The sequence below is a fragment of the Leucopleurus acutus genome (genome assembly GCF_964270905.1).
Source record: "Leucopleurus acutus genome assembly, chromosome: 21".
Classification (NCBI taxonomy): Eukaryota; Metazoa; Chordata; class Mammalia; order Artiodactyla; family Delphinidae; genus Leucopleurus; species Leucopleurus acutus.
In genome coordinates, this window is record NC_139163.1 from 33034643 (window position 1) to 33048766 (window position 14124).

A 14124-nucleotide genomic window follows, 5' to 3' on the forward strand; every position below is an offset into this window, starting at 1 on the left:
GAAAAAGAGAGAGTTTAACCTAAGATAATGATGTCCTGCAGTGAAGGAGGGGATTAAGCACAGGATGAGGCTGCCAGACAAAACCTGGGGAAAGTGGAGGTTAAGATGGGTGTCTGAGGCCACAGCCTCCTGGAGGATGAAAGAACAGCAGAGAAGGTACAGGTTACGCGGAGGCAAAGAAGACTCAGCACTTCCTAGGGTGGTTCCAGGAGATGGCTCGGTCGTGCTGTCGTGGGTATTTCCAGGAAAAGATGGCGCGTTCTGAATTCTCAGTGGATTTTGGGAACCATTGGCGGCTTCATAGTAAGTGGATCGACTGTTGCTTTAGGGCTGAGCTAGAGTCCCCAGAGGTGCCTTGTTCAGGAAGTGTGGCTGGCATGAACAATTTCTTCTACCCAATCAGCTTAACACTACCGCAACTTTACCAGCAAGCGCAGAGATTCATGGGCTTGGGGTGGAGATTATAAAGAAAAAAGAGAAAAAAAATAAAGAGATGGGAAGAAAAGGGACAAAGAAAGGGATGTTGACTTTAAAAGAGGAAGATTGGGAGAACTCAGGCATCTGAACAGAATCATCTCGGTTTGGGCCAATCATGATTATACCACCATCCTAAACTTCCCCAGTTCCCATGTACAAGGAACCCAATTTTAAAAGTCTAGGTAACTCTCACCAATTCCCAACAAAATAGGCTTTGAGATTCTTCTAGCCACACACCAAAAAAAAAAAAAAAAAGACACCAAAGCAAACCAAATCAAGTTATTCAAGCAAAAATCCCCAAATGCTTTGGTTGACCTAAATTCTAGTGGAGGTAAGTATCCTTCATTCTTTGAGTGTAGAGACCAAGGCCAGGGGTGGGAAAACCCCAAAACTGGACAACTTATGCTGTCTACACGGCAAGTTAGTGGTGACGTGGAGCTCAGCCCGCAGGCCTTCCGTCCACCCAGGGCCCTGGGGCAGCCTCACAAACAAACCTCCTCGGTAAGCACCACCACTCCCCAAAGGGCTCATCCAACTCAAGGAGGAGCCTCTGTTAAGATTGAACTTCATCACTGTATAGCACAGGGAACTCCACTCAATCCTCTGTAATGACCTATATGGGAAAAGAATCTACAAAAAGAGCCGATATATGTATATGTATAACTGACTCACTGTACACCTGAAGCTAACACAACATTGTAAATCAACTACACTCCAATTATAAAATTAAAAAAAAAAAGATTGAACTTCATCAGTGTTTTTCTTTATTTCTCCTCTACTTTCAATATATCTTGTCCGCATCATACCAACTGGCAAAATCTTAATTTCCTCTTGATATGATTATGTCTTAGATATTGATCATGACTATTGAGGGTGAATTTGACAAACAACTGTCAAACTGTCAGGGAAACGTCAATTATACCAGACTGTGATGAGAAGTACATGTTCAGTGAAGGTGAAAATTCAATCATTACAGTAGCTGTTGTAGTAAATGATTTTTAATTCTTAAAAATAATGATGAATTAAAGTCATCATGAGCCTTACATCTTTCACACAACATGTGCAGCTGACAAAGAGGAACTCCTCAGCACGTATGACCAGCTTACTGTGCTTTAGTAGTATTTAATTCCTTACTGAGGACATCCATCTTCCAACCAAAGGCCTCAACTACTCTACTTCTCAAACCAACCCGCTGTAAAGAAAAGATGATGGGCCACCTTAAACCTGGCAAATGACCTGCACATTCTTAAGAAGTGCTGGCGGTGGTAAACCCCTGGGGATCCGTGGGATGTAGCCGTGTTCTTGGTCCACCGGCATCCGGCCTCCCGGTGCAGGGCTCTCCCCACAAAAACACGTGCCCTGTTGAAAGCAGAAGGTGGCAGGACTCCCCTCTCCCACCTCTCCCCCACTACCCGTGTAGACACGCCATCTGCTGTGCATCACCTCGACCTAGAGGCAAGCAGAGGAGGAGCTTGTCGGCTGCACCTAAGGCCCTGCTGCCCGAATCTTCCAGCTCAGCGAGGGCAGCGCCCACGGTGCTGCCAGTGTGGAGTCGCCTCGGGCAGGGGAGGAACCACATGCCCGACACCACCAATAAAAGGTCCTACTGCAAACAGGTGACATACAAGCGATCTTCCGGTGGAAAACGAAACAAGCGTACTAGGGCTTCCCTGGTGGCGCAGTGGGGGCTTCCCTAGTGGCGCAGTGGTTGAGAGTCCGCCTGCTGATGCAGTGGACACGGGTTCGTGCCCCGGTCCGGGAAGATCCCACATGCCGCGGAGCGGGGCTGGGCCCGTGAGCCATGGCTGCTGAGCCTGTGCGTCTGGAGCCTGTGCTCCACAACAGTGAGAGGCCCGCGTACCACAAAAACAAACAAACAAACAAAAAACAAACAAAAAAAACAAGCATACTAGATGGAGCTCCCAGGGGTGGAATCAGAAAATCCAAACAAACACTAACAAAAGGAAGACAAATGACAGAGAAGACCAGAATTTCTTGAAAACACAGTCACTTAAGAGTCAATTGGCAACTGCTTTAAAACTTCAACAGAGAATACAGAAGTTAAGCTAATAAACACTGTTTTGGAGCAACCAAGTTTTCAAAACATTACTTCCTAACTGATGGAAAATCTATGAAAAAATAGAAATGAACCTTCAAGGTTTATAAATAAACCTAAGTAAACCTCTCAAACACATTCACTTAGACGTGTTCTTTCTTTAATAACTTTCAAACAGCTTTAAAATGACAAAGAGCTATGCTACAAATATCTTTTTCTGGACTTTATGAAAAGCACTGACTTAACCAAAATCTATTTGGACAAGCAAGTCTGCCATACATTCAAGGACAGAAATGGTTGCTTGATATTTGAACACTGACCAAAATGATAACTGAATTAAACACAGAGAGCACAAATAATAGTAGTAAATGAGTAAATAATAGTAAATGAGAAATCTGAAAAAGTATACATACATATATATATGGCTGAATCACTGTGCTGTACACCTGAAACTGACACAACATTGTAAATCAACTGGACTTCAATAAAAAAAAAAGAACCACCAAACCAGTTTTTGAAAAGTTAAAACAAAAATCTCACTTATGTATATGAGAAATGGGTCAGTGGACACATTCCCACAGGTGGAAAGACGAGGCTACTTACCGACCATGGCACTGACCTCCCCGGCCATGAGCGTCTCCACAGTGTGGTTGTACAGGTTCACGTCAATGATGCCTTTCCGGATGGTCTCTCCGACTTTGGCCCCCAGTAACACCGAACCGGTGGTTTCAAAGATTGAAGCCAGGATGCAGGCCTGCCTCAGGGTCACCACGCCCGAGCCCACGGCAGTACCAAACGAATTGGCAACATCATTGGCACCCACGGAAAATGCCAAGATAAAAGCTATGAAAAAACCCAAGATGACCATCCACAGATACTCATCTGTGGCCATTTTGGAAAGGGGGTTCCGGGTACTTTTCTTTTGCAGAAGTATTTGAAAGGTGCCGAGCTTGAGGTTAAAACGTCGTCAGGCCGAGAGTTCTCGTAAACAATGAGTCTGCTCTGGAAAGTGCCGGATGATGCTGGAGCTGCACAAACTGCTAGCTGCTGGTTTTCAAACTACTGTCAGGACAGTTCATTGGGTTGTGTTCAGTCAGCGGTAAAACACATTCCATATTTCCCTTCCCAGTCTGGGGAAGCTGTGAGATCTCCCCCTGTAACAGGAAGAAGACAAAAGAGATCAATTACCCTGAGCAACCGGTGACAACAGTTTGTTCTTTCAGAAAGAAATGTTTGGAAACTGCTGATAGGATCTCACGCTGGCATGTGGCAGATCTGACCATAAAGCAACGCAAGGAAGATGATAGTCAGGCTACCTGCCCAGCCCACCCCCAGGAAAGCTGATTCTAGAGCGTCCCAGGGTGTAGCTGCTTTATGATCACAGGTAGGAAGTCTTAATAGGATACATTTTTATGCAATTGGAAAAATATATGTGGTCTTTAATTTTACAAAGAAAAAATTGCCTTGGATGAGCACAAGATAAGGAAACGAGAAATTCAGAGTTACCGCGTTCCTCAAATACGTGGACCACGCCTGATTTCTTGGAACAGGATGACCCGATGTGGCTGTGACACCGTGGGGTGTGGCAACTGTCTACCTGACCATTTGCACACCCTGAGCTTGGCAGACCCGGGTCAGACACGAAGTGACTCCTTCAAAAGATGACAGGATGGGAACTGAAGGGGCTCCCGGGGGACAGGGAAGCTGGAGCGAAGCGACCCTGTCAGAGCAAGAAGCAGATCAGGTCACTACGCCCTGTTTCCCACCTCACTCGGGGAACAGTCAGAGGCCTGACCATGGCCTGGGAGGCCCTCCCAGATGTCCTTGGGGCTCCCCCCCAGATCTCGGGGCTCCCCCACCAGATCTCCTCGGGGGTCCCCACCAGATCTCCTCGGGGGTCCCCCACCAGATCTCCTCGGGCTCCCTCGCCAGATCTCCTCGGGCTCCCCCCAGATCTTGGGGCTTCCCCATCAGATCTCCTCGGGCCCCCCACCAGATCTCCTCGGGGCTCCCCCACCAGATCTCCTCGGGCTCCCCCACCAAATCTCCTCGGGGCTCCCCCAGATCTCAGGGCTCCCCAACCAGATCTCCTCGGGGCTCCCCCACCAGATCTCCTCGGGGCTCGCCCCCCAGATCTCCTCGGGCTCCTTCCCCACCAGATCTCGGGGCTCCCTGACCAGATCTCATCGGGCTCCTCCCCCACCAGATCTCGGGGCTCCCCACCAGGTCTTCTCGGGGCTCCCCCCCAGATCTCCTCAGGCCTCCCCCCCAGATCTCCTCAGGCCTCCCCACCAGATCTCCTCAGGGCTCCCCCACCAGATCTCCTCGGGCTCCCCGCCTGACCTCCTCGGGCCTCCCCCCCAACCCCGCCCGGGCTCACTGACCTCAGTCCCTGCCCACCCCCTCCCCTCACTGGCTCGCTCACCTCAGGCCCTTTGTACCTTCTGGTCCCTCTGCCAGAAACAGCCTGTCTGATGGCTGCACAGCTCATCACCGGCTCCAAGTCCCTCTCTGCCCAGATGTCACCAGAGCAGCCCTCCCTGACCCTGTCGAAGAGCACCCCGCATGCCATCATCCCTCCCTCTCACCTGACCTTTTGTCTTTTCTACTGACCACCTCATCATTCATTCACTCACTCACTCCTGTCCGGCCCCTCACAGGACGCAAGGACTTTGCTGCGTCTCCAGCACACAGACTAGCGCCTGGCACGGGGTAAGCCCTAATCAAGTTGTTGAATAAGTGAAGAAAGAAGCTATTAAACAAATGAAATAACTCTTGCATAGGCTTCCTCCTGGGATGAAGATGTGACATCACAGAATTAATACATATGTGAAGTAAAAAGGTCACTAAAAGCCTCAGAACGGTGGTATTCTATTATTATATAGTCAAAGTACCACATCTGTGCAGTTCCTTTGAGCGGTTCTAGGCATCGGGAATGGTGCCCATAAATGCTAACTGAACTGAATGAAACAGGCTCATACACCACGTCATACACAACATAATGATCAATCAACATTAAGGTTATTTAGAGGGAAAAGAGCAGGACATAAAATTTATGTACCTGTGATTGTGGCAACGTTAAAAGGCATATAAAAGACCAAATGGTAATCACTAAAATTGTAACAGTGGTTGAGTTTAAGAAGCAGTGTCAAGATCATTTTTTCCTTTCCTCCAAAAACTGTATACCATGGTGATGTGCTTTTCAAATTAAAATAATACATAAAAAACAAATCAATAAACGTATATTGAGAACCATCTTTTTAAAAAATATAATTCACTAAAATGTGGTGAGTACACGTGCTGGGAGGGCAGTGTAGGCAATGCTACAAGGCACACGATGAAATAAAAAATGTGCCCTGACCACCTTCTCATTTTCTAAGCTTCGTGGTCCACGCAATTCTGGAGATTCTGGGCCCGACGGAGACACGGGAAAAGACCACTCTAAAGGCAAGAGACAACGTTCTATAAATGAAAATACAAAATTAAACCATTCTGGACCAATATCATCTATCTTAAAATATAAGAGAATTCTAGATGAAAGTCCATCTGTCAGGTTAGGTGGCCCAGAGGGCCAACAAGGACAATGCCCAACAGATATTTACTGCAGGCCCCCGCCTGCCCGTCACGAGGAAGATGCTGAGTGATGATGGACGGGGTCCTGCACGTGCGGAGCTCCCCTCCAGGGAGGGAAACAGATGCTCATCGACAAACACACGTCAGACCATCAGCTGCAGCCGATGCTGCGGAAGCAGGAGGCTCTCGCTGCACGTGCAGCATCACGAGCACATGATGGGGGCAAGGCCTGGTCTGCGCGGGCAGGAGAGTGTCCCCTGCCGTCTAAGGACGGGGGGTCAACCTGCGACTGGGGGAGGCATTCCAGGCGGTTCCCAGCTGGGAAGGAGCGGGACGAGGGGAGGGGACCGGTGGCAGCCGGGGTGAGGGGCCCATGGTGGAAGCTGAGCTGGACCATATTAAAGACTGTGGTCACCGACTAACAACAGGGGGCGCTGAAAGGGTGCTGTCATGCTCAGACCCTCCTTCTGGGAGGCCCCCTGGCCACAGTGGGAAGAGAGAACAGGATGGAGGCCGGGGTGGATATGGGGAGACTGCCTACGAGGCCCCTGCTCGGCGCAGATGGGGTGTCCTGGGCCCAGGGCAGGGGTGTTGACAGGGGAAGAGAAGTGATGCAAAGAAGCCAACCATGGCGTTGGCTTGTCAACAGCGGTGGAGAGAGGAGAGCTGGCGCCTACCTGTGGAGCTGGGCTGAAAAGTCACTGAGCAGGGTGTGTTTTCCCTTCTGCACTGTACTTGGTTTTGTTTGTCAGTGGCAGGATGGTGTCTGAGCACAGCTCGTGGCTGGACACGGCACACACAGGGGTGAAGGCAGCTCAGCAGCGATGCCCTCAGCCCAGCTTTGCTTGGAGTGAGGCTTCTCATTGTCTTTATGGTGCCCCTGGCACCATTTCAGAGCAGGGATTCCCTCTCCTACTTAGATGACCTTAGATAACTTATCTCCACAACTGTGTCTATGTTTTCTCCTTCACACTCAAACCCTCAGCCAACCGGCTGAAGTGCAAAAGCAGCTGGTTGAGGAGAAAGGCTTTTGCCCCTTTTCTGAGCCCAGATGATTTCTATCTTGCATGATATTTACCCGGCCAGTTTCTTATTGCAAGTACCAACACCCTGACTTTCTCCATTGATTTTTATCAAATGTGAGCAAAATACAGAGCTTAAATAACCACACAATCTGCTCTATGGAAAAAGATAGCAACGCTGCTGAGACCGAGCCCTCGGCGGGCCAGAGGACCACTGTGCAGGAGGCCACAGTGGAAGTTTGCCAAGAACACCGCCCAAATTCAGAGCGGCTGAGGCCCGACCAGGATGCCGTCGGGGAGTGCTGGTGTCTGAAAGTAGGATTTTGAAGGGAGGTGATCACATCAGTGGGGAAATCTGACTTATTCAATAAATGATGCTGGGACAACGTGCTAGCTGCTAACTATCTGGAAGGAAGAAAAAAGTGAGATCCCTACCTCACACCAAGTTAAAGGTGGAAAGAATCAACACATGTGAGTTCACGGGAATCCTGCAGCTGGAGACAGAGGAGTCTGAGGTGTGGAAGCATCACTTGGAAATGCCTCTTCTCGTCCTCAGCAATGGTTCTCAACAAGGGGCAGTGCTGTTTGGAACCTCCAGCAAATGCCTTGTTCCTTCTAACTCTCCTAGGAGGGCTTTTCTGAAAAAGGTCAGGACGAGGTGGGGGGAGGTTGGAACAAGCTTCCTCTTTCCCTCTCCTTCCCCGAGTGTGAAAGCCCCTACGTGGTCGGGATTCACAGGACTGAACGTTACGAGACAGTCGTCAATTTTCAGATGCCGTCAACCTCCTGCACTGGAAGAACAGAGCCCTTCAACTGTTTGACTTATCGCAGGAGGTACTGAGGGTCTCATAAGCTGTGTCCGAAACGCGTCCTGTTCACAAGATCCTGTCTTTCCTCAGGGGCTTCTGAACAAGCTGCTCGGCTCGGCTCTCCTGCCCTCGTGTCTAGGCCTTCAGCTCTGAATGAGCCCTCCTCAGGGATCCTGAGCTGAGGCTTATACATTCTCTACTTCCACGAGCATCTGCCTCAACTCTCCCTAACACCCTCTTCTCCACCCTAGAAACAGGAATGTTAACGGAAGGGTGAAAACAAACGTTCTCAGGATATTTCTAGTCACGTTTGTATGCTGTTTAAAAACAGCAATGTTGCTGAGTTGTAGCACTTAATAGACATTTGTGCACAGAGGAGCTTGGGTGGGAGGGTCCCGCTCTGAAACGCTGCCAAAGGCGACACCCGAGGAGACCCCTGACCCTTCCAGCAAAGGTGCTGCTCCAGCCCCCCTCCACCCTGCACACCCCTCCCCCCAGCCTGGGGTCTAACCATCTCCCCAGTCCGGCTACCAGCCCCAGACAACCAGGTCAGTGGCAGACTGTGGCCTGTTCAGGAGCTCAGACCCACGCAGAAAAGAATCCCAAAGATGACTTTTGGCTTCTTCCCCAAGCACACACCTATTTTCATCAATTCATGTGCCAATTTCAAACTCAGCTTTTTAAAGAACACCTCTCATCCTGAAGGATGCTTACCGAGCTGCCCTTACATTTCACCTAATAACTTCGCAGTCCTCCTGTCCCTATGATGCAGAAGGAATTCAATACATCTATAAAATGTCTTCTTTCCTGGGTCTGCTAGGAAACAGTGTAAGTAGGGCAAGGTCCTACTTGATGAGGCTTAATCTCATTTACTGACATGAGCTGAGTAATAATTAATAGCTGCTTACATCCTCCAGCTTGATACGCTCTAAAGCAGATAGGAGGAGGGCATCCACTGTGCTGCTTCTGGGCTGCGCGGCTCTTTTCCCTGACATTCATGGGCCACAGCCAGGCCAGGCCCCCCCTTTGACAGATGACGGGAAAGAGCCAGGTCCCCCATGCAGAGAACCTGGGGCTCTGAAGTTATTTTCCAACACCTCCCCTGAGGCCCAAGTGCTTCACACACACCCTCTGAAAATGTACCACCTGCTCTCCCGGAAACCGGGGCTGGATCTTGAATTCTGACACTTAAGTCGAAATAGCTCTTCAGGGGCACGACGTAAAATCCAGTAACCCTCTGCTACACGTGGGTGAGCCTGACTAGTAAGACAAAGAAACTACTAGCTTTTCCTGGTAACATTTAAATAAAACGGAAGATTCACTTTTGGAATCTTATGACTTGCGGAGAACAGTACAGCAGAAACATTTTTCTTTCACCATTCAGGATGTAGATCTTGTCATAAGGAGTTTCTATTAACAACATCATTCTTTTTTTTTTTTTTTAACATCTTCATTGGGGTACAACTGCTCCACAATGGTGTGTTAGCTTCTGCCTACAGCATCATTCTTGAATAGCTCACGGAAACATCGACTGCAAACGCTTAAATGTTAAAAAGACAGTTTAAAAAGTAATAGTATATTTAGGGTAGAAAACGCTGAGTTTCATATTTTCACACGAATGATAAAAAATGGAAACATTACTAGAATGGGTCTGAAACTGGCCTCTGCCCCCTTTAAACAGCATATTCACAGATAAGCGGAGCCGCCCTGGGAGCAGAGGTGCCTGGAGAAAGGCAGGTGGATGCTGTTCTGATGACGGCAGAGGCAGGGGGACGGGCAGAGGGGACGAGGAGGGGAGAAGAGGGAGAAAATGACGTCAGAAGGCAAGGTGACAACGCAGCCAGAGGTCAGGCACCACCTGGAACAGGGGTTTGGAGGCAGAAGATGCAGATAACAGAGGCAGGAGAAGCAGGTGTCCTCGCTGGGGACTGAGCACGGACACAGAGCCTGGAAACAATGACGTACGACGTGCAAAGTGAACGACGCGGGACTTCCCTGGTGGCGCAGTGGCTAAGCCTCCGCGCTTCCAATGCAGGGGGCCCGGGTTCCATCCCTGGTCGGGGAACTGGATCCTGCAGGCACGCCGCAACTAAGGAGCCCGCCTGCTGCAGCTAAGACCCAGTGCAACCAAATATATTAAAAAGAAAAAAAAAGGGAACGACGCAAACTGGAACAGAAGTGGCCTGGACGTCGGCCAACAGATGCGGCCCCTGCCCAGCCCTGTGTGTCCTTCGCCTCCTCCTTTTCTCTCTGCTGTTAGAAAAGAGCATTTGTTTCTCCTGCCCGGAGAAGGGGAAAGAGCACAGGGCCAGTCAGGGCTCCGGGTCCATGCCACCGCAGCCTCCTCCTGGTTCCACAGCCCTGGACAAGTCATATCAACGCCTCATCTGAAAAGTGGGAAGAACGGCACACAGCATGGTGGTGGGTGAAGGCCCCCAGCTCAGCGCCAGGGATCCACACCTGGCGACCTGCCGTTACTGGCAGATAAAGCCCTGGGCAATGGTCAGGAAACCTGAAGCCCAAGCCTGGCGCTGCTACTAACTAGCAACGTGACCATGGGTAAGTCCTGTCTCACCATCTGCAAACGGGGACAGGAATAGCAAATCTAATGCATGCAAAGTGTTTTGTAAGTTGCGGGTAGCCTCAAGCAACTTGAAGTTATGGTATCACTGTAGTCACAGGAATTGTAACAGAGTGACGTTCCCAAATCCTTCTAGAAGGATCTTTCTCACTCGTATGCCTCCGTCTCCCTCCAGTGCGGCTCTTCTTCCTCGATGTACCGACTCTGGCCTTGTCTTTGCTTGAAGACTGACATACACTGTAAGGTGCAGGAACTTCTTTGAGGGGTGGAGGGAGGCGAAGAGGTAGAGAAAAAAGAACCCTAAAAGGTACTAAGAGAAAAAATCCACACAAAATGGTAAAGCCACTTTGGAAAACAATTTGGTGGTTTCTTATACAATACAGCATACAAGCCAGCAATCCCCTTCTGAGGTGTATTTACCCAAGGGAAATGGAAACACACGTCTACACAGGAAACTTTCTGTTCTCTCTCTTGCGTATGGTGGTGGTTATACTACCATGCATGTGTGTCAAAACTCATGGAACTGTACACTTACAGCTGGTGGGCTTGACTGTATATAAATTATGCCTCAATCAAGCTGATTAGAAAATAACACGAATATACAAATAGGTGAGGTGATGGATGCACTAACTGACGAGATGACAAGAGTCCTTTTGCAATGTAGATGTACAAATACGTATCAAATCATCACGGAGTACACTTTATTTTTTTGCGGTATGCGGGCCTCTCACTGCTGTGGCCTCTCCTGTTGCGGAGCACAGGCTCCGGATGCGCAGGCTCAGTGGCCACGGCTCACGGGCCCAGCCGCTCCGCGGCACGTGGGATCCTCCCGGACCGGGGCACGAACCCGTGTCCCCCGCATCGGCAGGCGGACTCTCAACCACTGCGCCACCAGGGAAGCCCGACACTTTAAATTGTAACATTTAAATGGTAGTATCTTACCATTTTATTTGTCAGTTATATCTCAACAGAGCTGAGGAAAAAAAGAAGGAAAACGACAGGGTCATCTTTGATATTTTCCCTTCCTGTACTGCCACACTGTCCCCCCAACCCCCAAGTCCCCTAGGATAAGGTACAAAAGTTATTAAATAGTTAAAAACAGAAAGAAAGAGCCACTCCCTTACCTGAGGAAAGAAGGAACATTCCACTCAGACACAGTAAAACCAGCCAGTGCAACCAATGGAGCCAGGGGTCAGGGGCAGGCTGTCACCCTTGCTCCAAACAATGGTGTCGAGAAGCAAAGAGCACACCAGATCAGAGGAGGACGCTGCACTGCACAGGGAAAGGCCCACAGAAAGGGACTCACACACAGCTTTTCCGAGGCCAGAGACGAGAGAGGAAGGCCTGCTGCTGGGAGAGCCTACTGACCGCCCTTCAAGATGGGCACTTAGTGCTTCCACAGAGAAGAGAACAGCCGGCCTTCCCGTGGAGGTAAGTCTCCATCAGTTCCGTAGGACCCAAAAAGAGGTACCCTTCGAGAGCATTCAAGGTTAGGGCAAATATAAGCATTTCAGCTGAAAATCACTTCTGCGGAGGGCCACAGACTGCAGGTACTTTAATTTTATTTTATTTTTGGCTGCATTGGGTCTCTGTTGCTGCACGCAGGCTTTTCTCTACTTGTGGCAAACAGGGGCTACTCTTCCTTGTGGTGCGCGGGCTTCTCATTGCAGTGGCTTCTCTTGTTGCGGAGCACAGGCTCTAGGCTTGTGGGCTTCCGTAGTTGTGGCACGGGGGCTCAGTAGTTGTGGTGCATGGGCCTAGCTGCTCTGTGGCATGTGGGGTCTTCCTGGACCAGGGCTCGAACCCGTGTCCCCCGCATTGGCAGGCGGATTCTTAACCACTGCACCACCAGGGAAGCCCTGCAGGTACTTTAAATCTGAACTTGTGGACATCTCATGTACCAAAGCTTCCAGGAGGTCAGTTACAGTAGATGAGCGCATGAGATAATAAAAGTGTCACCTTGTTTGCAACTCCAATACCAAACTCGAAAATCAGTCCAGTAATGTCATCTCCCAAAAGTACAGTCAGAAATGATTTACACGGTTCCGAGCAACGGTGTTTATTTTCATATGAGGAATGGTGCTCGTACGCTTGCCAGGCTGGGCCAGAGGCAGGGCCATCCCGGTCCTCTACCTTGAAGGAGGAGGACTCAGGTAGGGAAGGGGTGTTCTTTATGACATCAGTCTCAAAAGTTCAAGAAAACAAGTAAATAATTTAAAATGTGAATAAATACTCATGTACAAAGATGTTTATTAACAGGGTCATTTATAATGATCATGAAAAAGAGGAAACCACCTAACTGTCCCCAGACAGGAGAATGGCTGCAGAAACACGGGTGACTTCTAAAGATGAAATATTATGTAGTCACTAAAATGGTGTAACTTGAGAGTTTTACATGACATCGGAACATAGTAATAATCCTAAGTGAAAAATCCGTAAACAAAATGGCCTGGGCCATATTTCAACCATGTTTAAGAATGCACCGGGGGCTTCCCTGGTGGCGCAGTGGTTGAGAGTCCGCCTGCCAATGCAGGGGACACGGGTTCATACCCCGGTCCGGGAGGATCCCACATGCTGCAGAGCGGCTGGGCCCGTGAGCCATGGCCGCTGAGCCTGCACGTCCGGAGCTAAGGGACTAAAGAAACAGGCCCAATAAGAGCGACTCTCTCTAGGTGTTCTTTACATTTTTTGATATTATGAAAACTGTTTACAATGAGCAATTACTACTTTCATCAATTAAAAAAAAACCTTCAAACACTACAAAGAAAAGTACTTTTTTTAAAAAGTTAGGCATGTACAACCAAAATATGCTTAGTTTTTCCTAGTAGAGAAAATGAATTTCATACGAATCTGTCTGTTTTCAGCCTAGGCCTCTCAGACAATTCTTTCTTCCTTACGACCCACAACTTAAGACACAGAATACGTCTTCTGTTCTCTTCATTGATCTTATCTTTGTTTTTCACTTTCAAGGCTGTCCCTTCGTTCTGGTGTCTGAGCCCTCGGTGAATAGGTCTCTGCATGGTTTGGGGCCTCGATGTGCAGGAGTCTAAAGGTTCCTCCTCGGTCACACTTGCTCTTTCTCTGGATTCTTTCTTCATCCTTCTCATGCTCCTCTGGAGGTTTTGGCCATCAGGACTGAACTTAACCCAAAGAATAAAGCAATTTCCTGATGGTCCAAGTACTTCACAGTAGTTGAGGTTAATGTTTACAAGAAACAACCTATGATTAACTCTTTTAGCCTATCTTGGTTCACAGAATTAGAGAATCATAAAACATTCGAACTGAAGGGACTTTTAGAAGTTATCTATTCCAATTTTGGTCCTTCTGAAGATGTGACTGTCCTGAGAGTACAGGTTGTGATTACCCACTTACTGTGTAGGCGGCGCTCAAACGAAACCCGTGTGAAGGCAGCAGAAGTGATGCCCCTGGCTGACATGCATCGGGCTTTCTTAATGACACTACTCCTGACCCCGGGGGGTGGGATACCTTGAGGTCCTGGCCTCAGCCAGGGGTGGGAGGCAGAGACCATGGGGAAAGAGCAGAGGGTGATAAAGAGAACGGGCTACCAAGAAGGCTGCAGAGCCTGCACCCTGGAACGTTTTCAGG

The 14124-nt window shown here is 49.1% G+C and overlaps 1 protein-coding gene across 2 annotated transcripts in view; it reads right to left on the bottom strand.

Annotated features, from left to right (window-relative positions):
• SLC20A2 (solute carrier family 20 member 2) overlaps window positions 1-14124 on the bottom strand; it is a 105370-nt gene that overhangs the window by 44666 nt on the left and 46580 nt on the right. For both annotated transcript variants that reach the window (XM_082863892.1, XM_082863893.1), the window contains exon 2: window positions 3137-3687. In XM_082863892.1, the coding sequence (XP_082720018.1) occupies window positions 3137-3425 (289 nt within the window). In that variant the 5' untranslated portion in view covers window positions 3426-3687. The remainder of the gene's footprint in view (window positions 1-3136; window positions 3688-14124) is intronic.